Raw genomic sequence first — 26778 nt, forward strand, 5'->3', positions numbered from 1 at the left:
CCTAATAAAGCACCTTCATATAATCACTTTGTGGATTATGTGTTTTCATGAACACTAACAGTCTAGTCTTCGAGAAATCTACTCGTTTATCCTTAGGCCAGCCCTTATTACTGTTTGACAACACCGACAGCTCCCTTTTAAAATGGTGTTTGTTGCGGAGAGAAGTTAACAGTGCTTCATGATCTGAATTACCCCCTCTGAGATGGCAGTGGTGACTTTTAAGATAGTGATTCTGATAAAGCTCTGCAGATAGACTGAATTTCAGTGGCTCAGTAAGAAATTTCCGTCTTTCCAGACACAATATAGTTACTGGTACGATTAATACAACAGTCCTGAATAACACCTTTTCCTATGCACTTGTCAGAACTCTGCTTCTGGAAAACATGAAGCAAATGTTTGGAAGTTGAAAGTCTCTGAAAATTCCCTTCCTGCTTTAAATCACTAGGTCATCTCAAGCATTTTGATAGGCTATATATGCACAGCCTAACATATTAACAGAATATAGGAAACATTGATAGAACTGAGGTAAGACCACCAATGTTTCATATGTTTCACAGATTTCCATGTTTGAAAGACTGACCTTTGGATTTTAATTAAAAAAAATTAATCAAAAGACAAGCAAAGAACTATTCTTCAGTCTCAAGCACCTGTATAAAGCATAAAGTATTTTCCCGCTGGGTGCCTAGGAGTCATTTAGCATAGATGCCTTTGGGTTGCCAGCTTAACAAAATATTTGAGAGGAACAAATAGCATTTGCTCTAATAAAAATAACCACTCTAGTCAACGTTAGACAAGGTGCATTTTATAAACAAAGCAGATTTACTTAAAGATAGTTACACTGGTAGAATAATACCAACAGTATCCTTTAGGGTGGATATAACTAGACTAATTTAAAATAATAACAAAAATAATTATGTTAGTATAGTAACATGTCCCAAGTTTCACTCACAGCATAAACTGTACTAGCCAAAGCATAATCATTCTGGTATAACTGTTAGCACCGCTTACTGGCTTTGCTATACAAATTAACAAACAGGTCACATTACTAACTGCTTCAGCTCTGCTAGTACAACTTAGGGGAAGACCAAACAGTAATGCTGTAGTGACCTTAGTTTGGATTAAAATTTTATCAGCAAAAATCCACTTGCCTTTTGTCTGTTTTCCAAGATAAAGAACAATTCCATTTGTAGAAAAATAAATAACTTTCCATCCTCAAAAATCCCTCTGGTTCCTATAAACTTCGCTATACTTTCAGAGCTTTTAGGAGAACATGCCTTGCCTACCTGAGAAACCTCATGAATAAAACACAGGCCTCCAGTAAACAGGCTCTGACAATTTATGCTGGAAAAATAGTGGGAGATTACCCAACTGGGTTGCTCATGTCTGTCTGATGGCAGTAAGCACCTGCACAGACTGGAGAAAGGAAGAAGGAGAAGAACAGCAGAAAGAACACGTACCAGTCCCTCAAGCCATTGCAGTTGGTGATTTATGAACTTACACTAAAACCAGTAATGGCCTGAAGTGGCTTTGACAAAGACACTGGGCAGACAATTAGGATCAGTAAACCTCTTTGGCTGGCCCAACACAATCAGATTTTTTGGTGATAAATTTAAGAAATTGAATATACTTTTCAATCATCAAATACTAATGTCAAATAAGCAATTTTTGCCAGAAACTTGACTTAAAGTGGCTTTGTGCTTTTTGAAACCAGCTTAGAAGACAGCACAGTGACTTTGCAGAGTAAAAAAGTCTTCACTAGAAAGCCCAGTTTATGGAAACTGACAGATGAATTCTGTCAAATTCAGCCCCGTGACTGACATTCTTCATGCCAAGTTGTCCACCTCAACTCCTCCAATGCCAAAAGTCTTGGTCCCTGAGGCATCCAGAAACAGTCATTCAAGCCAAAATATCTGCACAAACAAAACAGCAAAATACCTTCAAATACATTCAAAATAAATCCAATTCCTTACTTGTTTTTTCCCCCTACATTAGAAAGTTGGCAGACATGGTTGCAGAACTTCCCCAGAGATTCCACCTGTGGTGCGCCTGCTTCATTAAAACATTCCTCCCACATGCCAAAGACATTGTGCATGAACACAAGTTTCTATGCAATAATTGAGTATGCTGCCTCTCAGGACTGCGATGCTAAGCAGAACTCGCCGTGCAATTACTCACTTCAGGAAAGAAAAGGAGCAGGTGAGATAAGAAGGAACTAGAAGCAAGTTATGCTTACAAGGAATAAGGTGGCAGGAAAATGGAACATAACGATTGAAACAGCACATTTCAATCCCTGAGGTGTGCTATAGCAGTTCAGAAGCAATCATAGTGTGAAGTACACATACAGTCCTTGTCCCAGGACTTATGTGCTAGTAGGAAGCACAAACTAACTCTGAAGATCTAGCATGCTACTCTTAATTTTGGAGTTGTTCTTGAGTGTGAAGAGTCCTTTGGAATTGTGTATGGAATGCAAGGGCATTGTATTCCTGAGAGACTTAGTCAACGATATTTGAAGCTCTTTCCCAATACCAAATGCACAGGTTCAATAACTCTGGCCTCAATTCCTATGCAGCATAACTTCACAGGTACAAAAGATTAATAATACTACCTCTTATTTCCACAGGCATGCTATGAAATCATTTTGCAAGCATTTGTGAAGCATGCAGAAAGTATGACTACACAAGAACGAAATTAATATAGTTAGTTCAAGGCTTGGATAGCATACATTAGATAAGGCCATAACCAGGGTGGGGGATAGCAGGGAAAAAAAAGTAGTTTCATGAGCAACAAGAACACAGATACCTGACTTCCTTTGGGCTTATCTCACAGTTGGTTATACTGAAGTGTAAGCTCACGCAGTAATCTTTCAAATAAAGCACAGTGCTCATGCTCACGCTGTAATTTGTCAAAGCGCTCCTGCATTTCTTTTCTGAACTCAGCAATCAATTTTCACAAATACTTAACATTTTGAAACCCTGGCTCACTTGCCAAATTTCAACAGTTGGGCTTTTTAAGTTATGCTAATTTTATGCAAATTAGTCTTCTTTTCAGTTTTAGTATAGCTTCCTAATAAGCTAATATTTACATTTTACTTTAACTTGTTCCTCATCTTAAACCTGAATAGTGAAAAAAACACACTAATTATTTTACAGAAATTGTTACAGAGAACAACCAGGAACACAAACAAATAATTTGTATCATCTATAATTTGTGTTGCAAAACAGATTGGGTTGGGATAACACAATTGTATGGGGGGGTTGTTTTGATGCAATGGTTTCAGAAAAAAAGGCATTTTTTCATTACATTTACATTGTACAAAAATTACATTTACATTACACTTCTTTTCAACAGTGCAGTCTTTTCTGAAAGAATTCAAACTGATATTCTATTAAGAACAATTAGAACTAACACTGCCCGTCATCACAAACAATGCAATTTTTTTTTTTTTTTAAGATATGACAAGGCTTTTTTATCTTTTAGTTATCTATTTTTATCTTTTAGTCCTAGAAGTTCATTAGCGCAAAACAAAAGGTCAAAGTGATTTGATTTTAATGTATGGTTGTTCTCCTGTATTTTTAAGGACATCTCATTTATGTGGTGGCAAGTGATACTTGTACCTTTGCTGAAATTTCTCTACTTGTATTATAAAAATAATTTGCATCTTATGTTTCCACTTTCTCTGCCTCTTTGAGAGGACTCAAAGTGGCAGCAGGGTCAGCTGACTTCTGTTCCACTTCCTTCTGCCTCCTTTCTTTTTCCTTCTGGATTCAACCACATGAAAACAAAGAAATTGCCTCCCCCCTTCTCACTACTTGAAAAAGAAAATCACTATTCAATGTTAGCAAAATAAACAGCAGCTGGCTTGTCTTCCTTATTCTAGCCACTGCCTGGTACTATGTTTGCTAGTAGGATGTTTGGGACTGTAACACAGAGTAGGGGTATCAAAAGGAGGCTGGACAGTGCTGTAAGCTCTTATCTCCAGACTTATTAATTACTGCTCCAATGTTACTCTTCTTATTTTATCCATTAGTAAGCTGCCTTCTAGGCTATGAGCTTTTTTGGAGAAGACTATTGGATACAGTCCATGCTTATACCAACATAATAAATCCCACAATCTAGTTGAAGCTTCCAGAAATTAGTGCAAAACAAACTGAAGTAGCACGAACTATCTGCCACCTGTCCTAGGATGACACACATTAAAAAGGGAGACTAATAAACACCAGTTATGAATATATATTCATATATGCTGTGAATGTGTGTATATGTATGTGCATATGAACTGAAAATATATTCAGTTCCGTTTCGTCACTGAGGCTGATTTTTTAATACACCTGCTGATGCAGCAGGTGCATCATTTAATGCATTTAATGCATAAATGCAGCAGGTGCATTTAATTCACCTGACTAGATGCAAAGGAAAAAATGTTATAGGAAAGTAAACCCCGATGGGCTGGACAAGAATATGTAACAGCCAAGGAGAACAGACTACTGATCACATGAGAGGAAACCTTCTCAAGTCCTATTCAGGGGACTAAACAGCAACAAACCCCAACAACTGTAGGTGAACCTGGAAAGTTGGAAGTCCTCCTGTTTCCCTGAATTCTGGGTTAGGTTAATGCAGAGTTCATGACTGCATGACTGCAACCCAGTCACTTCATGGGCAAGGCCGTGTCAGGAAGAAAGGTAACTGACATTCCCTGTCAGGACAGGGAAGCAAAAACAAGCTTTTTGTAAAAATTCCTGATTCACTCTCTGATACCCAAGACAGATCTTAAAGAGTGCTCAGAAAGACCAAAAAGGCTGATTTCAGAAGAAAAATCCTTGAAATTCACAGCAACCTGTAACCCAAGGCGGCAACTGCCACAGAATATCAGCGATGCTTTGACTGCCAAAATTATCTCTGAGCAGTTTTGTATCTCACAAAGGGTCGATAAACAACTATGAAGAAATATCTAGTTTATTTTACATGACAACTACAGCACTTTGGAAATCACTTAATGAAGGCCAAACAAATTATAGAGGAAAGACTACTGCACAGCATTAACAATTCCTAAGTTTAAAATAATTTGAGTACTGATTACTCTGAAGACTTTTTTGTGTGTTAAGTAAACTCAGAGCTGTCTTCATCAGTCTCAAGATGATCAATACAGCAAGCAAAGCATTTATCCTTGTTTAAAGTCCATTCACTAACAATTTATATCTACAGTTCCACAATTAAGTCATTTTTTAATACATTTCTTAACTACAGTATGTAGTTTTAACTTACCTTGACTAAGAAGGTTTCAGAGGTATCCATTTTTCACTACATTTATTTTAGGCAGAACTTTTTCATTTAAACTGTCCCATACTGAAGCCTCTAAACACTTGGAAATCTTTTTCTGCTAGAAAATATGAGCTGAGAGCAGCCAATCAGTAGCATTTTAATGCATCTCAAAGAGCTGCATTCCTGTGATTCAGCAGGGGAAAAAAAGCACTACTATGCTAACAGAACTCACTGCAGATAGATACACAACCTAAACTTAAATTTCCTAAGGTTGAGAATAGCTTTCTACAGTTAAGAGCGTGTTCCTTTAATTATCAAGGTGTACTGTGTTATTACTGTCCTCACAGCTGCCTTTTTGCCATAACTGTTTACCTTGTTCATCCAAATTTTCCAGTTACTTGATTTCTACCTGAAAGAAATTATTCTTAATGTTTTTTGAGCCATCATCAGATTTTTGGAGGCTTTTGTGTCAAAAAACTAAAAACATCCTAAGACTGAGGGTTATTTTAGATTATGCCAGCATGAAACCTCAGACTGGCACAAAAGCAGTCTTCACTGAGGACCAGAGCCTTTGAACACTTGAACAAAAGGCAGTATCACATTTTTTTTTAAACATGGAAGAAAAATAAGCTTTTTGTATGTGTACATATTTTTTAATTAAGGGGAAAAAAAGAAAAAAATGTTATGTCCTTGGGGTTTTACTTCATATTCTTCATGCTTGGCATCAACAACATTCTTACTCCAAAATATCTTTTAAAATGGCACTCAGAATAATTCTTATATTTACATTAATAACATCCCTTCTTCTGGTTTGCCATGGGATGATTCATCCAGAAGCAATATAGGTTGTTTCAAAAAGTGTTACAACATTATTATGGCTAAACAGGAAGCTATATATGATAATGCTACTAGGCTAATACACTACATTAATAAAAAAACAGATAAAAACACTTTATGCGTTATCTTCCCAGTGAAGACAACTACAAAACGTAGAAAGTCTACCTTATTGTTTTAAATTATACTAACTCATTTTAAATTGTTTTAAATTACACTAAGAATCATGTTCTACCTGGACTTGAGCAAAGCCTTTGATATGGTCCCTCACCACATTCTTCTCTCTAAATTGGGAGAGGTATGGATTTGAAGGATGGACTGTCAAGTAGATAAGAATTGGTTGTCTGGTCACAGCCAAAGGGTTGTGGTCAACGGTTCTATGTCTGGGTGGAGGCTGGTCACAAGTGGTGTCCCTCAGGGGTCGGTCTCGGGACCAGTGCTCTTCAACATCTTTATCAATGACATAGATGACGGAATTGAGTGCACCCTCAGCAAGTTTGCAGATGACACCAAGCTGAGCGGTGCAGTTGATACAATAGAGGGAAGGGATGCCATCCAGAGGGACCTGGACAGGCTGGAGAAGTGGGCCCATGAGAACCTAATGAGGTTCAACAAGGCCAAGTGCAAGGTGTTGCACATGGGCTGGGGCAATCCTAGGTATTTATATAGACTGGGAGAAGAAGAACTTGAGAGCAGCCCTGTGGAGAAGGACTTGGGGGTCCTGATGGATGAGAAGCTGGATATGAGCTGGCAGTGCGCGCCTGCAGCCCGGAAGGCCAGCTATGTCCTGGGCTGCATTAAAAAAGGGGTGGCCAGCAGGGAGAGGGAGGTGATTGTCCCCCTCTACTCTGCTCTTTTGAGACCCCACCTGGAATGTGGGGTTCATGGGGTCCACCATGCAGTCCTGGTGCCCCCGACACAAGAAGGATGTGGAGCTCTTGGAACGGGTCCAGAGGAGGGCCACTAAGATGATCAGAGGGCTGGAGCACCTCTCCTATGCAGAAAGGTTGAGGGAACTGGGCTTGTTTAGCTTGGAGAAGAGAAGGCTCCGGGGAGACCTCATTGCAGCCTTCCAGTACTTGAAGGGAGTGTATAAACAGGAGAGGGAACGTCTGCTTACATGCGTTGGTAGTGATAGGACAAGGGGGAATGGTTTTAAACTAAGACAGGGGAGATTTAAGTTGGAAATTAGGAGAAAGTTTTTCACTCAGAGGGTGGTGAGGCACTGGAATGGGTTGCCCAGAGAGGTTGTGGATGCCCCATCCCTGGAAGCGTTTAAGGCCAGGCTTGATGCAACTCTGGGCAGCTTGCTCTAGTGGTTGGCAACCCCACCCAGAGCAGGGGGGTTGAAACTAGGTCATCTTTAAGGTCCCTTTCAACCCAGGCCATTCTATATGATTCTGTATGATTCCATATATGTTCCAGCCCTACAGAGGTTCTCATAAACATAAAATAGAAAGTTAATACAAATTCCTGTCCTGATTTTTCTTTTTACAGCAAGCTTTTCTTCCAAATATCACACCACTCTATTGAAATACCAGCATTCCTACACTTAATCCATTTTAAACACTGTTAACTTAAACTGACATTTTGGGAAACAAAAGGAGTCTGGTCTTCTTGTCAAGGTACAGACTGAGCTTTCCTGTTAACACCTACACACCATAAAACTTCTGAATAGGAAACAAAGGAACAATTCCCTAGAAGTCTTGGAAAGGAGTTCACATTCGCAAGAAAACCTGCCACAGCCCTCTAAGAGATCTTGAAGAACACAGAGACAAGAATATAGTTCATTTGGCTAACATACTCAACTTAAGCCAGTTCCTACTTTAAATTATGGTGTCTCTTTCGATTGAAACATGGCATGCCTTACTGCCAAGGGCCTGTGAGTATCCATTTCCTGGAGTGCAGAACGCACAGTGTGTGCATTCTCAAGGCTCAAGGAGGTGGCCTTGGAGAGAGGCTCTGCCACTCCAGTGAATAGCTGAAAACAACTGCGTCAGAAATAAATAGATCAGCTGTGTGGGACACTGCATTTTGTGGCAAACGACTAGTTTGGGAAAGTGTATCAACCATGGAATAAGAAATATGCCAGACAAAACATTGCCCCATTAAATTGAAGCTCCAGTACTTCTTATTCTTCACAGGCAAGAAGGTCAGGGTCTGAAAACCTCCAAGCAGTAAAATCAGATGAGAAACAGACTGCTGGATTTCTTACACCCAGAGTAGTACCCTGCTGATGCTGCCCACTCTGATACTTTTCTGGCAAGCTATCTTCCACAGACTTAATCACACCTAATCACACCTGCCAGCATATGTACAGGTCTACAATCTCTCCCATCCCTACTGTGGGCAGGAAGAGATCTTGAATAATAATTCCCAGCTCTAGAAGATACAATCCACTCCCCCACCCCCCCGTAGGACATTGCTATTGCTAATGTACATACCTGCTTCACCTGCCTTCCCTGGACAACGATTTTGCATTTCCAGTGCCACCGAAGTATATTTCCTACAGTAATTTAAGTACCCACCACAATGAAAATCTCTTTTTTCTGGATGGGTCATTGCACTCAAACAGAGCATCTAGGAAGCAATCCATTTCTTAAATAAGAAATATCTCCATAATGTATGTAATGAAAAGCCAAGCATACACCCAATTCAAGAGATATCACCATAAAAGAAGGCGAGCAACATGGCTAAGAGGTTTAATTTTCTTAGCCTTAAGCCAGACTCACCTCCACTTCCTTTTGGAATTGGGGGGGGGAGGTGGGAAGGAAAAATGTCTTTCTAAAGTAGCATTGCCGGGGAAAAGGATCTCTGGAATGCAATAACTAGTTTTAAGTAAATAAACTTCTAGCAATCTCAGCCTATGCTCAGCATAATTTCCACGTGCACTGACAGTTCTACCTGGTCAGACAAGCTTAAAGAGAAGAATCTGCAGCAAAGGATTGTTTCAGCTGCGGGTCACTGAGATGACCTGTAAGAACTTTGTTAAAAATAAAGAAAAAGCAACACAGATACGGAACTGCTGTGGCTTCTTCCTCCAAGGCTGAAATGTAAATTCTTGATATGTATACATACCTGTACACTCACATGCACAGGGTCGAAGACAACTTAAGTAAGCAGGATCAACATGAGGCAGAATGGCGAAGCGAGCAGTTAGTGTCCTGAAACACCTGCGGCCAGTGCTTAGGAGGGAAAGGTGAGCCAACAACATCCCCATCGTTTACAGGCTCGTAGTGCAGTAGTGAGCAGGATTCGGTGCTGCATGTGGTAGAGCCCTGTCCTGGTTTCAGTTAGGACAGAGTTAATTTTCCTCCTAGTAGCTGTTAGGGTGCTATGTTTTGGATTAGGATGAGAAGAGCGCTGATAACATGCTGATGTTTTAATTGTTCCAGAGCAGTGCTTACATCAAGCCAAGGACTTTTCAGCTTCTCGCTCTGTCCTGCCAGCGAGCAGGCTGGGGGTGCAGCAGGAGCTGGGAGGGGACAGACCCAGGACAGCTGACCCAAACTGGCCAAAGGGGTATCCCATACCATCTGACGTCATGCTGAACAATATATAGGGGTGGCTAGCCGGGGTGGGGGGGTCCGGCTGCTGGGGGATAGGCTGGGCATCGGTCAACGGGTGGTGAGCAATTGCATTGTGCATCACTTATTTTGTGCACATTATTATTATTATTATTATTATTATTGTTGTTATTATTATTTTCCTGTCTTAATAAACTGTCTCTATCTCAACTCACAGGCTTCACTTTCCCGTTTCTCTCCCCCATCCCAGAGAGGGAGGGGGGAGGGTGAGCGAACAGCTGTGTGGTGTTTAGCTGCCAGCCGGGCTAAACCACAACAAGCCCTAGTAAATCAGCAAGAGCAGACAACTGCTAGAACCACAGACTGCCAAAGAAGGTAATTTGGGGACTGAAAAAAAAAAATCTCAGGTGTCCTTTAGATGCCTGTAAAGCAGACCCAGACAGAAAGTGGATACAAAAGAGATCAGGTTTGTTCACATGCAACAAGAACCACAAAGTCTCAAGATAAGCAGAATAAGATGCCCTAACAGGACTCCTTGAAGCCCATGGTTCTCTATGGAGTGAAGCTCTCTAAACCCAGTGCTTTCGTCCGGTAAAGACCATGTGCTTCTGGACACTTGCCCTGTTCATGTGCATTTATCTAGCAACAATTTCTGACTCCTGTCAGACAGGGTAGTAGGCCATACATAGACCTCTCATCTAAACTAGGTCCGCTGTTCATATGAATAAAATTAGGGGAAACTCTTCATTTCTGGAAGATAATTTGACTGAGAAACACAAATGGCACCTTCACTAATGCTTTTTGATAGGCTAAGAGATGCAGGATTTGTAAATCCTATGCAGAAGGGTAAGGCCCTCTAAATGCAGACATTTAACATTTCTATCTGCTAGCACGCTGGTTACTAGACAAAAGTAGTTTGAGCACTGAACTGAAGACCAGAAGGCACATTTCTACCTTCTAGACATTTTGTGAAGAATATTGAAGTCGAAAGGAGAAGGTATAAAACAAGGAACGACCCAAATGCTCTATTTTTGGCATGCTTAAAAGTCGTCCTTATTCCATGTTTTTTTTTTTTCATTTTATTATTTTTTAAAGATTGGCAATATAGGAAAGGGAGGAAAACCAACATTTTTTTTAATTAACTCTATCTATCAACTGGTTAATCAGTTTATCTAGAAATTTAAGTGTTTATTCTGATCTTATTCCCCTTTCCCTGTTCTCTTACCTTTAGGCTTTTATTGAAAAGGTTTTTCACAAGTCCAAATGTAAAAGCAATTCCTCATTAACAAACACTTATACTTAATATTAGACAGTACATCAACTATACTTATATTATATTGAAAGAAACAGGAATCCTAAGTGTTCAGTTCTGGTACCACATCTTGCATGTAAAAACCAACCAAACAAACAAACCATGCTTTAACTTAAAGGAGGTACACAAATAACAAAAAATACTAATAGTTACTTTCAAGAGACAGCTTCCTTTATGAAATCTTGTAAGTGGTGCTTCATGATTCACTGAGTTGTAAGCACGAGTTGTACTACAGCACCATTGATCCCACCCTATGGGAATCTTTTCAATATATTAGGAAGTCTGAAGATCACATAAGAGACGCAATAAATTGTCAAAACATGAGCTATATCTTATTGACAAGCAAATGCATAAGGCAGTTTGTTTGGCATGCATACCTTAGTTCAATTTTTTACTTTCCTTTGGAGTTCATGTAAGAGAATGTTTCATGAATAGGCTCTGGAAAAAAATGACTCAAAAAATCCCTTAATAAAAAAAAAAAATCATTTTTTTCATAAAATGCCATACCTGAAGCATGGTGTACTTCCACTTAATTATGTATTTTTCTGAATGTGTACATGAACCATCAAAAAAGCTGTTTTGTTTTTTTTTTAAGCAGTAAACAGTTGCTTGTTAGATTCTGCCCCTCCTCACTATTAAAAAGGAAAAAGAAAAAAAAAGGAGGGGGAGGATGTCCACATTCAACAGTTACAATTAATCAGCATCATCATTACCCTGCTTTGAAGTCCACCATGCAAAAAAATCTGGCAAGTGTTTTGGCCTTCATTTTTGTCTTCTACAACCAATTTCACATTACTCAGACAGTTTAAGGAGTAAGAGAAGTCATTCAGCTGCACTACATACCTCTGTTGAGGTACACGATTGATGGCTTGCCCTTTCTAGCCATGTGAAATGGTGTAGACCTTAGAGTAAAAATCTCACGTACACAGATCTACTCCAGAAATTCACAATACATTCATTTATACAGTAAGTGATGTGTGGATTCCACCAAAAAAGCACCCATATACTCATTTTACCAACACAATTACCAACTCCAGATGTTTGTTTCATTTATCAGAGGCCTCTATAAGCTAAATGTACATCCACAAAGCCAGACAGACATGCACACACCTTTACATACAACTAATTACATGAAAGATGGTCCCCTACTGTTTCCAGCTCTGCAAAGAATACTGCAGTCATGAATTAAACATCACCTCCCAAAGTTCTGTTTTGTACCCACTCTTAGCAAGGTTTCTGGGAACACCTATTAGGGACTGAATAGGTTTACATTACCTCCAACCTTAGGCCCACCAGCCGAACCTGGCTTTCTTGTACTGTTGGAAGGATTTCCTGGCTTTTTAGGTGCAGGAACCTTAAAGGCTGAAGCAGCTGATGATGGCCTATTTCCATCCACTGACTCTTCATCATCAAAGCTTTTGTCTGGAAAAGGATACATTAAATAAAAATAAAACCATTAGAATGGAGGTATATTTATTTGTTGATCAGCTATTTTGCTTCACATTTCACAGAGATACATAAAATGCATAAATACAAAAAGGATTTATCACTTTGTCCTCTGTCTGTGACCTGGGAATAAAATGACAATGGGAAACAGCATTTTCTACACAGTAAGTGCTTATAAAACATTCTTTTGCCTCCTTAATTAAACACTCTAAAATTGCATGCAGAAAATGAATCCTACACATTCATACCCACAAAAGGAAATTATCTTTGCACAGATTGATTTTTTTTGCCCATTTCTGAATATTTTCCCCAAAGGACAGCCCTTAATATGATTTTTATCATTGCAGTCTACAGCTTCTCCTTCTTCTCCTTTTACTCACGCATGCATTTTTCTGCTGCACATCCTCCCACAATGTGTCTACCAGCACTCCCTGCCTCCTTCCTTCCACACAGATTTTTCAACTTACAATCGCAGATCCGCTTGCAGATCAGCCGCCTCATTCCTCTGATAGCTCGCAAATCCCCTTGCCCTAGGACAGACCCAGCACTTCACATGGCCGCAACGCAGTGAATTCTCAACCCTAAGCGAAGATGTGATGGGAACCTGCTTGCAAACACCCCAGATCCTCTGCTGAGGTTTGTGCCGGCATCTTTCTCTGCCTTCCCCGCACTAGGTGCCGGCAGAGCCAATGGGCTGCGAGGTGACATCATCAGCAAGGAGAAGGTGGGAATCCGTCCTGCAAATAAATGCGTTCCCACATGCGGCGTCCACCACAATTGCCATTCTGCGTTCAAGCCATCAGACCGCCTGCCCACTGCGCTCCAGGGTTTGTGCTCCTCTCTCCTATGAGCGCAGGTTTGTTAATATCTAAGCAAGGAAGGGATTAATCTCTAGTCGCTAAAGCGGCCTCAGTGCTTTAGAAAACAAAACCTGCAGCAGAACACAACCATTTATCAATCCACTTGGTGGAGGAAGGATTTGTCTGTAAGCGTCGACATGGAAAATATACCAGCCTATGGTTCCCATAATAACTAAAATGGGAAAGGCTGAGCCCCAGCTGCACTACAGTAATAGAAGACCAATTTAGCATATTACCTTCTTTAAAACCTGTCACGTCTAAAAAAATAAAATTAATTGCAAACCCTTGTTATCTCCAGAAGGGAGACTATTTACCCATTGCTTATCCAGAGCTTGTTTCCAGCAAAATGTCAACTATATTTATTAATAATAACCTCCCAAAGGGAAGCAGCTTTCATTAAAATGGTAAAGCAAGACTTTTCCCCTCTCTGCAGCATTCACAGCAAAACCTAACGTTAGAACAACCCACATTTAACATGTCAGAGATCACTGGTCCTGTAGCAAAGGCATTTTTCTAGCACTAGTGAAAAGCTGTGTACTGCACTAAAAAAATCTTGCCGATTAAAGAAACAGCAAAAAAAAGCACAAGAAACGTCTGGACACACAGCGACAGCTTGCATGGCGCTCATCCCACCCTCTCCTCTCTCACAAACACCAACTTGTAAGAGAAGCTCCCCATGCTCACTGGGGTGCAGATCTGCCAGGTGTGGGGCCACGGCATTGCCCCCTGGCCCCACATTGCTGTGGGAGCAGCATGGGGCTGCACAGCCCAAGGGCTGGGGAGGCGAATGCATTCCCATCCCTGCTGCTTGTGCTCCCAGCAGCACAAATAGAGCCAGGCGTCACGGTTTTGAACAGGGAACACCACCAGCCCGATGCCAGGTTGAATGGAATAAGCCTCATACTGTAATAGGGATGCAAATGATGATGGTTAAAGTCTAGGATGCCTGCAATGCTACAGGTAATTTTAGAACAGCATTAGGTAATATCTTGCAAATTTTTAAGCAGCCTGAACAGACCAACACTGACACATCAATATGCTATTGTGAAAACAGATCAAATGTAAATATTCAAATAAAGCAACAAAAGCATTTTTGATTTTTAATATTCAAAATGAAACAGGCTACATTTCATGCTACTACCCAACTGCACAACAATGCAGCATTGATATGCAAATATTGCACAAGAGGCCTTTGAAAAAAAATAATTTATTTACAGCATAACGTTAAAAATATGAAGTGAGCATTTGTTCATTTAAGTAAAATCTCCTAATCAAACCCCCCCTCCCCCCCAAAAAAAACAACTAACAACAGAAACTGAACCACCCCAAACAACACTGTACTCTGGGAACCAAACATTCCTAGTTACTGACATGTTGGATAATTAGGGGCCCATATATTAAACAATGCTCTGGATAATATAGTCATATTTCTAAACCTCAAACTTTTTTCATATACCAAACATTGTTAACACTGGATTAAAAACCTACCCTATGAAATAGTTTCATACACTTTTTCTGTCCACAGAAAAACCTAGCCTTTAAAAAGCCATTTTTTCCATTTCTTTTTTCCCCACCCCTTCAAATGCAAAAGGATTTTTTGAATCACAGAACTCACCTTGACCACTGATACACAGACATTCTTAATTGGTCTTTTTCATGATTTATGTAAAAAAAAAAAATTGAAGTACACTCACCACAAGTTACAGCACATTACCATCTTAATTCTAAGTTTTAAGGCTAAAGTAGTAAGTGTTGAGGTGTATTTTTTTTTTTAATAAAGAAGAACAGGAAAATTTTGTACCACCTTTCACAGAAACCTGAAGTTTTTCTCCACCCGTTTAGGCCTTCACAGTTTTATTTCCCTAGGCTTTATTAACAGCGTAATACCGATTTATCTTTAGAAACACTTCATTTTCAGAAAGACCCCTAGAAGTATTTGTGAATACCTGAAACCTGCAATCTTCCATGAAGACGTGCTTTCCACACATTCTCACTTGCATGCCATGACACTTGTTTGCCTCTCTCACAAAAGCACTTCCACGTAGCCCAGCACCCAGACCTCCGGCTCGAGGTATAACTGTTAATCCGTGGGGCAGAAGCAAGGTGTGGGTCTACAAAAGCCAGCGGAGCTGAGACAATTTACTACGTGCCCCCAGTTAGCTCCCGGAAGAGGGCTGAAGCTACTGACTCCCCGTATGCAGCGTGATGACGGTTGTACTGACAGCACCCAGCTATGACAGTAGTTTTGTGTAGTCTGCAAATGAAATTATTTTCTCCAATGGAAGCCATGAAAGACTAAGTATAATTGATAGTTTTAAATCAAGTCCATCTGAAGGATGCAAACGTTTTCAATCTAGAACGGCTTTGAGAAAAACAACTAAAAGCAATTTACAGTCTATTAAGATAATTTACAAGGCCAAACACTTTCAGCATATCTAATTGTACATTTGCAAATATACCTGACAGCTGAAAGAGCACTCTCCTAGCAGCATTTATAACAAAGTTCCAAGCTATTGAAAATGAGAATAAAAACCTGTATGAATTGCTAGAAATGTACAAAACATGTGAAAGGAAGAACACAATTAATGAAAGAGACCACATCTCAGTTAAATCTCCTAAGACTGTCCTTGTACTCAGTATCTTCATTCTAAATCTCAATGGGTAGTAAGAGTATTGGTGCTAAGTACTTCCCCACAGAGGAAAGCCTGGAATCTAGTATTGCCAAAAGCTCCTGAAGAAACCTAGAGAGCACCAAAGGTTCTCACTCTGGTACAACTTTGCTTCCAGATGAAGAACTTCCAGCTAGAAAAGTACCAAAAAAGGTTGTTATATTCATAAAGCTAGCAACACAAGTTCCAGCATTACAAGTTTTCTCCTCTATAGTAGAGGAATGAGAGCTCCGCAAAGTCAGCATGTGTTCTACAAGGGCTCCATAGCAAGTGAACTGGTATCCAGGAGTTCAGGCACATTTCTACAAAACGTTTCAGAAGAGTCAATTGAGTGCTTCTAGTAAAACAAACAAACCAGCCAACCTGACCAACAGATTAGGCTCTAGAGTTTGGTAAACTATAAATTCTGTAAATTTGACAAATTATTCAAAGATTAAATCCAGACACAGCTGTTCTACTAGAAACAGAAACCAGATTTGTGAACCACAGCAAAGATTCAAATACTAAAATTCTTAAGTAACACACTATGCAATTTGAATTAAAAATAACTAAAAGATAAAGGATATCTTTCTGTCATGTAGCACTACCCTCGGTGGCCAGATTATGCATATGTATTACCTGTTATAAAAATTATTCAGACATGTCAAAGGATAAGTACTTAAAACCAAACTCAATATTCAAAGAACATTCCAGTACTCCCAGTGCTGAAAACGTCTTAACAACCTATTTACTCTGATTTGGTTATCAAGCAATAATGGTAATTACAGATGTATGCAAGGACAAAAGAGAATCTAAACCTTTTCATACCTAGAGATAAAAATATTTCAGTGCTGATATATATTAAGTGAAAATTAATTTATTGCTACCACAACTCAAGCCTTTACTTATTTGGTCTTACAAGTAATAGAATTGATGTGACGTTTAATATCTAACATTTTCTAAGTCACAGACAACAATGAAAGAAATGCATCATCATCTACATGCCTGTAGAAATAGAAGATCTACACTCTACTCATGCTACTCAGAAGAAGCTAATCAGAAGATAACTGATCTTAAAGCAGATCCCTAAGTAACACCACAGTAAGAAAAAAAAAAAAAAAAGATCCCTTGCAGTAACAGTGAACTAAAGCTGGCCATAAAGGCAAAAAAAGTAGCAGTCAAGATCTTGCACAGGCTGTGAATACCAATATGTAGTGTTTTAAAGTAGGTACAGAGTAGTCAAAGAGGACAGTCTAGTAAAACCGTTTCTAAACCTTGATTTTTGTTAAAACATGTCCTTCCTATAACCATTCTTCTTTCAAGTATTGCTAACAGATACTATGATTTCGGAGTACTCTTTAACAGTTCCTCTTCCACACCACAAACACACAAACTGTTTATAAAAAAGTTATTGCAAAATCACACCTCAGCAAAACAATGACAAGTAGATTCAACTCCCGACCTTCCCCTCCCACATCCTACACCTACCAAGAGGCTCCAACTGCCAGGTGGTGCTGCACAGACATAGCCAGCATTAACTACTTGAACAGCTGGGACTGAGTCAGTAGCTTGCTTCCAGCTGAACTGGTACAGCCTGCAACAACTTCCACCAAGCGTGAAAAGGAAGCCGCAAGCAATAGGGATGCATCAGGTTAGTTGATCCTTCTAATCCATACTTCAAGCCAATGCCCCACACCATTTAGCGAGCACTTTAACCCTTACACATCAGGCATTCCATACAGCGGGAATCTGTTTGTCCTACCACAAAGGACAGGATTCAGCTGCCTACACCCATTCATTCTAAACCCAGTTTAGACAGTCCTAGGCATCCTGTCTACCTCCAGCTGACGTTCCAGAAGGGCACCCGTCTCCTGCAGGTCTTGTGCCACACTCTGTACCATGTGGCTCAGCTGGAAGCTGCAGAGCATCTTAAAAGGCACCACCAGCTGTCCAGGTTTAGGCAGCTGAAGCGCACCCAAGATGCTTTAGATCGAACATAAAGGCAGAATTCCCAGTCATTATCCCTGTGCCAGTGAAGGTAAAGGAAATAAAAAGAAAAAAGAAAAAACACACCAACCAACAGCAAAATAAACAACAAAGCACAGAAAACAGAACAAATAAAGAAACACAATCAATGTATTGCAACCAATTCTGAAGCCAAATTTACTTCACATGCCATTTTTTTCAGGCAGTTCTAGTGGACTACAGCATCTTAAACAACCAAAAAACACAAGCACAGGAAACCCCAAACAGTAACAGGAGTGGGGTAAACAAATCAGCCAAATGTATCACAATTTTTTAATTGGATCAACAGCATAATGTTCCCTTAACTTTCCAGTAAGATTGCGAGGTGGAGCATGGCTCTACCACACTCCACTGATCGCTACAGCACAGTGAAACAGGTCCATGCCAGATGCGCTTTGAAACAAACAAAACAAAAGAAGCAAAACATACCACCAAGAATCTAAATGAATGTGGCAAGAGAAGAGGGGAAAACTGGAAATAAGAAACTAGACCTGAGAGAGACATTTAGAAAATAAATATTTAGGGATGGCAATCACACTTGCCACAATAATTATTCCCATTTCTTAAAGCCTATCTAATTATACTAATAATTTATCCATTTCCCTCAACAGTTTCATGAAAGACTATCTTCAGAGAAGACTTAATTCAGTAAAAATATAAAATATTCCAATAGTATTTTCCTCACCCCAAATAAAAGCCAGTCTTACACTCCATAAACTCTATTGTCTGTCTGAAAGACAGGATTTAAAAGACAAGGCTTCAAACAAAGCTGCAAAAAAGCCAAAACAAGCAACTGAGCTTACTTCTCCTTCCAAGTCAAGCTTTGTCCCAGTCTCTAGATCTGAAATATCTTCCTCAAACTGAAGTAATTTTCTCATTTTTATCATTATCTACTATGATTAAGGGAAGGATTCTGCAAATCTGGATCTATCTTTAACATTTGCAGCACCTACAAAATGATTTCCACTGTCCAGTTGCATCTGCAGAACTATTTCCTTTAGTCAATTTTAAATTATTTACCTTCCAATTGGGCTTTCCTTTGTTACGCATTTCCCAAATGTTACTCCATACTAAAGATGCAGTCAGTATTTCCGTACTTTGAAAGTCAACAGCTTTATTCACAGCTTTCCTCAGGTGCATTGAATAGCCTCCTAAATCAACACCTAGCAGTCTATGGCCTACCAGTAACTAAAGTATAATTTAGTCAGTAAAGGGAAGAGGGAGGGGGAAGAAAAGGATAGCCAGGATTTCTAGAATTCATGACAAGGCACCACCTACAGCAGGATTCACAATTAAACATGAAAAAAGTACATACTTAGTCTTATTTTTCCTCAACATTTCTAGGATGTTGCTGTTTAAAGGCCACACTACACTCAGTGCTAACATGTTAACATAGTGTTGTGGGAATAACAATTAAAAAAAAAAGTGTAGAAAGAAGAGACATTATTTGTAGAGGAAATTACAAGTAAATAATTTCTGATAATGTAAAGACATAGGTTGATTTAGTACCTGTATCGCAGTAACTGATGGGAATACTCCTCTGTTCCAGCACAAAGTAAAATTTTAAACACCTGTGCTGAGGTGGGTACTCTTCTATGAGATTTTAGAAGGAAAGCTGAGAGGGGCAGGAAATTCTGAAACAATCAAGACCTGTGGCAAATGAATATGAATACTCCCATGTAAAGTTTCTCTATCCAGACAGTGATTATAATGAAATTGGGTAGTTCACTTAAAATAGTAATCACCACAAAGAAATAAAAGGTTTGAAGAGGATTTTTACCTTCTTCATGGCTGGTAAATCTATGAGCTACAAAAAAAAAAAAAAAAGACTTGTTATTTACATCAAAAGCTGTGCTTTATTTAACTGTTGTAGCCTGCTTACTGAAGACCTGATTTCTTGGAGAAACACTTCACTCCAGCTGCTAAAGTTACCCTCAAAAAAGCTATTGGTACAAGTACTTTCTTGAAGTATAAGCCTGTGCTATTCATCTTTAAAATATTCTACAACTTCATAGCTGCTCTTTGCTCAGTGGGCATGGTCTCATTACATAGGCTCCCTAAGTCTTTTTCTTTCTTTCTTCACAAGTTTCCTTTGCTTGTACACCGACTATTTACTCTCAATAGCTTTAGTATGTACTTCAGCAAATCCCTTAACGTATTTTAAAACAATTATATTTAATATGAAAATGCATTATATTTGGTTAGAATCCACTATGCGTAAATTACAACAACATGAGGTACTTTAGTTCAGAACAGTGAGAAAAAAGGACCATTGCCTTTGTACCTGTAGCTAAGTCAGTCAAGCAACTGGCACCCATTGAGGAAGTAACCGTTTGCAGTAGTTCCAGTACCTAGTTCATTCACACAAACATTTGAGTTTCACTATTTAAATTTCACAATATTAATTAGGAATATACCACCTCACATCAGATCTGAAAAATCAGAAGTGTCTGGCACGCAGCTAGACAGTTTCAGTAGGTGCCATTTTTCTTCTATAAGAACATCGCCTAATCCCCAAATTGAACATTTTACATGCTCTCCTCAATGTTTCTAAGGAGTTTATAAAAAAATAAATCAAGTCAATGCTGAAATTTAGACCAAAAATTTCAGACCAATGCTGATTTTAGACCAAAAAATCTATGCAGAAGTGTTCTTGACCCTAAAGTTCAATAGCAAACCTTGTATTTCAGAAGTAAATTGCTTTAGAGACTTTTACCAGTTCTACACACAAAATGATCATTGATGGTAAAAGGGTATTTTGGCAAAAATAGATCTACTTAGGTTAATTGCTTGGGTGGCCAAGGAACTTCACGGAGTTCTGGCATTCCACGAAAGCAAAAATATCTAGTTTTAAGACAGCAAGTTTCTCCTCAAGGCTGTTCAAAGTTTTTCTCTGCATCTTCATCCCTTTTCCTCACCTTCTCTGAGGCTCCAACCATCCGCAGTTCTGAAGGCTTTGAAATGTTTCACAGTTGAAGAGCAGGATTTTTACAATCAATTAAATACACGTGAACCTATACCATTAAACTGGTAACCACAAAAATCGCATTGCCTATATTCCATACAACTGTACAACTCCTTTGAATCTTAAATTACAGCTACTTCTTGTAAGAATCTACAGATATAGCTGGTTTTCAAAAGCACTAGAAGGCTCTTTCCTGTTTCCCTATAGAAGCATATTTTGATGGAGCTGAGAAAGGAAAGGATGCACAAACCATGAACACAAGTCTTTGAAACTAAGGTACATTTATAAACACAATATACAGAGTGGAATCTGACTGAGGTGAACGCTATAGCAGAATCCTTACTTCTGAAGAAGATAATCTGAAATGATCCAATTATGGCTTACTTTCTTTTCAGTATTTACAACAGCTAGACTTTATTAAAAATGACATAGAAACTGTAACTCTTCATATTTAATAGATAACAAAGATGAACATTACCCAGCAAGGCAAATATCCAATTAGTCATGTGAAAGAATCTTTCAACATCTGTCAAAGAAAATGCTTAGCAGACTATAAATTTCTCCTTGGGCTGTTGGCAATTCTAACACTCATTTCAAAATTTACATTTTTAATATATATACACACAAATTTAAAATGTATATATATTATATACATACATAATATTTTATATATATATAAGACATAGTCTGGATTAATCAAAGATGTTTCTAAAAATAGGATATTAATTGAAACACCAAGAAGGTTTTTTCCCTCCGTATAACTTATTCCTAAAAACAAACGGAAACATACTCCAAAAGCAACTAACTCTTCCAGATGCCAAATTAAGCATATCTGGAAACCTTTTCAGTGAATTGTCATGCTTAAGGAAAAAAACAACCTCCCCCACAAAACAAAACAAAAATGAAACATCCATATACAAGCTTCCTGAAACTGAATACCAAAAGTTCCTTTACACTTACTGAATTTCATTTAGAAACCAGAAGACAAAACTTATTCATAGTTATTATTCTAGAACTATATAAGTGTAGTTATCACTCTAGAATCCATGGTTGTTTTGAGAAACTAAGTGTATGTTTTCATGTTTGCAACTCCGAGCATTTGTTATCGAGGAAACAGAGTTGCTTATTTCTTACTGGAAGCTTTTTTAAATTCATACCAGTGTTGAACCTTGCTGTGTTCATCCATTCTATGAGCAGAAATGGTTCCTTTTCATACAGCCCTTGGCTGCTTTACACATTCCCTCCCTCTCCCACTTAGTTGTTTCACTGTTCCACTGTTCTTTTACAGCTACTAGCAATGGTATGCACACTTTATAGCCAAAATGCTACTCAGAACCTATGCTAATCAGCGAGAGTACCATACGACTTTACAGTGAAAAGCTTTCAACTAGTTTGATTCAGAACAGCCATCAAATTCCAACTCACAGCATCTGTCCTTCATCTCTTAAGCACAGAGAGTAAAGCCATTTCCCAAACCAATGTGCCTACCAGCTGCTAACAATGGAAGAGGAGGAGTGCACAGCAATTAGAGGGAAGGGAGCCAGTGCAGGCACAGTTAGCATGCGTAGAAACAGCCCCAAAGAAAAACAGAAAAGGGAACAAGTGATGTATTTCTATTCCCCAGTACCTCCTTCTGCTAGCGTCTAAAATATTTGCTTCAGGAAACAGCTCTGGAGAGTAGAAAGCATCACAGCTACATCCTGTCCATTTTCTAGGCCGACTGAACAACAAATTTATTACCATCATCCACAGGACCACATAGGTTTAAAAAGCCTCCACCCTCACACCAAATGAAGTCATAAATACACACCAAAAATGCAAATACATGACAATTTTATATATTTAAAAGCAAGCTATTGTCTGAACCACAACTACAGTTTCTGTACCTTTAACATGTCCATTTTTTTTCAGTTGAAAGTAAAATATTAAAGCTGGACAGCACCCACATTTTACAGAAAGTACTAATCAGATTAAAGACTTAGGAAGACAGCCTTCCGCTCAGAAGAACATCAGGGAATAGAAGATTGTTCTTGTACTCTAGCACCATGCATACATTAATGAGGATTTTGAAAGAAAACAAAACTCATAATTTGATATGCATATGTAGTGAGATACAAGGATGATTCTTACTATATTTACATACAATTACTAGAATACACAACTAAATCAGTTACATATACTTTATCATTTGAAACATGACAAGTGCTTGAAGTTACGAAACATCATGACATTGTATGTCACTTAAATAAAAATCCAATAAGTAAATTTCTCTCTTTCACCTGTATGATCCAAAATATAACACTCAATATATGCTAGTCCAGCAAGTGTTGGCACCAAACACGTCTGCTTACAAAGCTGATTAGATGCTTTCAGATAGCTCTCAAATACCTTATGTCTGGAACTGCAATGTTTACTGCATCCGAACAAAACTTCTGCCTAATCTCCCTTTCACGCCTCCTCTCCCTGTCCCAAGTTTTAGGCAGATAATTTTTTCCTTATTTCAATTATCTTGTTGAACTGAGAGCAGGACAGTCCCTTACCTATGAAATAGCAGAGTAGCACAGTGAAGTGAGTGACAACGTGACAAAGCACAGATGGAAGCCACTGAACTACAGGCCACCAAGGGAATGTACAATGCAATGTGCCACCCTGCAAATACCTTTGCTACCTCCTAGACACCCTAATCTGTTTATCAACAGGTAAGGTCAGAAATGCAACATCCTCTCCAAGAAACAAGAAATCCAGAGCGAGGAACAGTTCTTGACTAATCTTCCTCAGCAACTTGCAGAACAAACAGGCCTACATTCACATTCACACAAGTATGTGAAATGCCTTTAAATCAAGGCACTGAATGCTTTCTCATTGGCATGCATTCAGTACAGTGGAAGTAACAATTCAATTGTTTGCTGGACCACAAACAATACTGTTTTCTTCCTCTACATGCTCCAAACAAAAAATTGGAGAGCTTGAGACAGTTAACACAGGGATAAATAGAAAACTTGGCTCTTCCCTTTAATCTTCACTTGAGAAATCAGATTAAGATTCAACAACTAAGCACCACATTTTATTTACATTTCTGCTCGTGCTCAAGAAAACTGAAAGAATGCCAAAAAGTTAGAATAAGCCAGTGTCTTGCACTCAGGACAAAATGTTGAAATTATGACCTCTATATAGTACTTCCAAACACGCTCCATGCAATTTTACAGCATATCTAGGCAAACCAAATGAAATAAACTAAAATTTCTGTTCTCTGGCCTACCTGCACAGCAGCCTTCAAAACATCAGCCCACCTTCACAAGCAGTAAGTTAAACATACACACTGGCCACAATGAAGCACCGTTTTGTCAAGAAAGCCAATTCTCAAAGGCTACTGAATCACTAACCTTCAAACAAATTGTTTCAGGACACTCACAAAACAGAAAATGACTGCTAAACCGGCATATCAATTCAGAAACAGAAGTCAAAATGTTCTCTTAATAGTTCCTAGGGTTTTGTTTTCCATAACAATTTCATAGCACAATGCCAAAAGACTGAATTCCTTGTAAATGTGGTAAGCAATAGTTTTAAGAGAGACCAACAGCTACATAATCATCCTACACACTCTTAATTGTATCTGGCATTATTGCTCAAAGCTCCCACACAGAACATCAGCTGACTGCCTGAACAGTACTTTGTTCCTAGTGCCTTTGTTAATGACAAATTTAATTATACCGGGGAGAGCTCCACAACCACCCTCACTTTATAAACCTCGACCATTACAGAACCACAAAAATCCCATGGCTTTGCCTAGGGAATACAGTTATTCCTCATCAGGCTACAGCTTGCACCCTTGATCTGCAAGTTACCACAATCCATGTTTACATCACAGAGAACCAGGCTGCTTCATGGGAAACAAACACTAAGGAAAACATTGTTAGAAAAGAAATGAGCAACAAAGAGCTTACTTACCCTGACTTCCCTTGCAGCTTGCCGATGACAAATAAAAACATAAACACCAGAAAAATGCCTGAATATTTTGAACAGTGCAGCACAGCCTTACTTTAGCTGCTCTGCTCCCTCTGACTCTGCCTGTCAGCTCCACACAGGCAAAGAACTAAGTGGTGAATGTAGATTTCAAGATGCTTTAGAAGAGGTCTTCTCCAGGATTCCTACTGCCGATGTCTTAACAAATTCAGATAAAAGATTCACCTTAATTGAAGTAATTAAACTTTGTGAGAGAAGCTTTTGCCTTAATTTAAGCGCTTAAACTTTGGAAGAAGAGAGGTTTAAATATTATTTAGGAGTAGGGATGTAATTTGCAAATGCAAAGCCCTCTTCGTTCATCCTAAAACTTGCTTCAAACCCAACGGCAGCTCGTCAAGTTTCTCTGAAAACAACAAGGGGTACAGAGGAAGCCACCGCAACCAGGAAATGGGACATACGTCCAGTTTTAAGGAAGACAGAGGCATGGATCCCACAGTGCTTCACTGACCTACTTCCAGGGGTTTGTGTAACGAGGCACCGTGCCCGGTCGCGACCCACGCCTTCACCCCACACACAGCCCGGCCCCAGCAGCGAGCCCCCTCCTACCCGCCCACACCGCGGGGGGAAGAAGAGGAGGATGAGGAAGGAGAGGACCCTATGATGGCGCCGTTACTCACCGTCCCCCACCGCCATCATAGCGCGGCTCCCCGCCACCACAGCCGCCGCCCCGCTTCAAAATAGCAGCCCTGAGCGGCGGGCACGGCCCGGCACGGCACGGCCCCGGCTCTTACAGCGCTCCGCCCCGGGCCCGCCTCGCCCCGTCAAGGAGTCACCCCCCCCGGCCCCCAGGGCTGAGGGAAGCGGGCAATGGCTGCCCGCGGCCTGCTCCTGCCTCGGTCCCGCATCGCGCCTGGGGCGCGACACCATCGCTGGGGTTAAATAAAGTGTTTCCTCGCGATTTGTTGCCTCTTGTCCAAGGGAGAGTTTCAAGTTTGGCAGGGGTTGTCGCTGGGAGAGGCAGGAAGCTGGCGGCGGTTGTAAACCGCTCACCTGCAGCAGGGTGGGTGCTCAGTTGGTGAAGGTCCTAAAAACACGCACAAGCGCCTTAAAAAACGGTGTGTGCATCAGCCTGCACACGTCCTCGACTTTCAAACACACTCAAACTGAAAGTACTGCTTTGCTGCTCCGCAAATTTTCATATTTCAAGATACAAACTACAACAGGTAACAGCTGAAATTTAAAATTTCAGCCACAATGTGATGTCACTGTCACCATAGAAACTCTGTTTCCACAAAGAAACCAACAAAGGGAAATACAAAAAAAAAAAATCACCACCACGACCAACAACAAAAAAACATAATACGGCAAAACAGATACACACTAGTCCTATCGATTTTTCTTGCCCTTTTTTTAGGAGAACATAATAACTTGACTGTATTTTTATCACCTGTAACATAGCTCCCCCGTAACTGATACTAAAATTGCTGTATCCTATCACATATTTATGAAGCTAACACTATGACGCATACCATTTAAATAGGAAAATTGCATGGGTTGAATAGAGACATACAATTTATATTCAGTTCGGATCATTCTGTCTACTGAATGGAGCAAAGTGTAGAGCTCAGTGTTATTATTTTCCCTACTTTTAATTCTACGTCTCAAAATTTACACTACGACCCAATACTGGAGTCGGTTTAAATTCTCTTAGTGAAAACAGTATTTGCAAACCCTAGCCAGCAGAAACAAGTGCTTTTGCAGCTTTGAGATTGGCTGCTGGGTCTGTTTCCATAGAAATGAAAATTCATTTGCTGAGAAATTGGGAGGTGCTTTAAAGAACCTTCCCGGTTTGCAGGGGTATGAATATTTCTGTTGGAGCAGAAGGGCATGACAAGCACTACATGCAAGGCTTGGCATGACAGACAAACACATCCTGATA

General features: G+C 39.6%; 1 protein-coding gene across 3 annotated transcripts in view; it reads right to left on the minus strand.

The window, feature by feature from the left end:
* Positions 1-26778, minus strand: part of CLASP2 (cytoplasmic linker associated protein 2) — a 142201-nt gene that overhangs the window by 81229 nt on the left and 34194 nt on the right. For all 3 annotated transcript variants that reach the window (XM_050708581.1, XM_050708580.1, XM_050708579.1), the window contains exon 8: positions 12208-12354. In XM_050708581.1, coding sequence (XP_050564538.1) covers positions 12208-12354 — 147 coding nt within the window. The remainder of the gene's footprint in view (positions 1-12207; positions 12355-26778) is intronic.

Source organism: Cygnus atratus, chromosome 2 (genome assembly GCF_013377495.2).
Source record: "Cygnus atratus isolate AKBS03 ecotype Queensland, Australia chromosome 2, CAtr_DNAZoo_HiC_assembly, whole genome shotgun sequence".
Classification (NCBI taxonomy): Eukaryota; Metazoa; Chordata; class Aves; order Anseriformes; family Anatidae; genus Cygnus; species Cygnus atratus.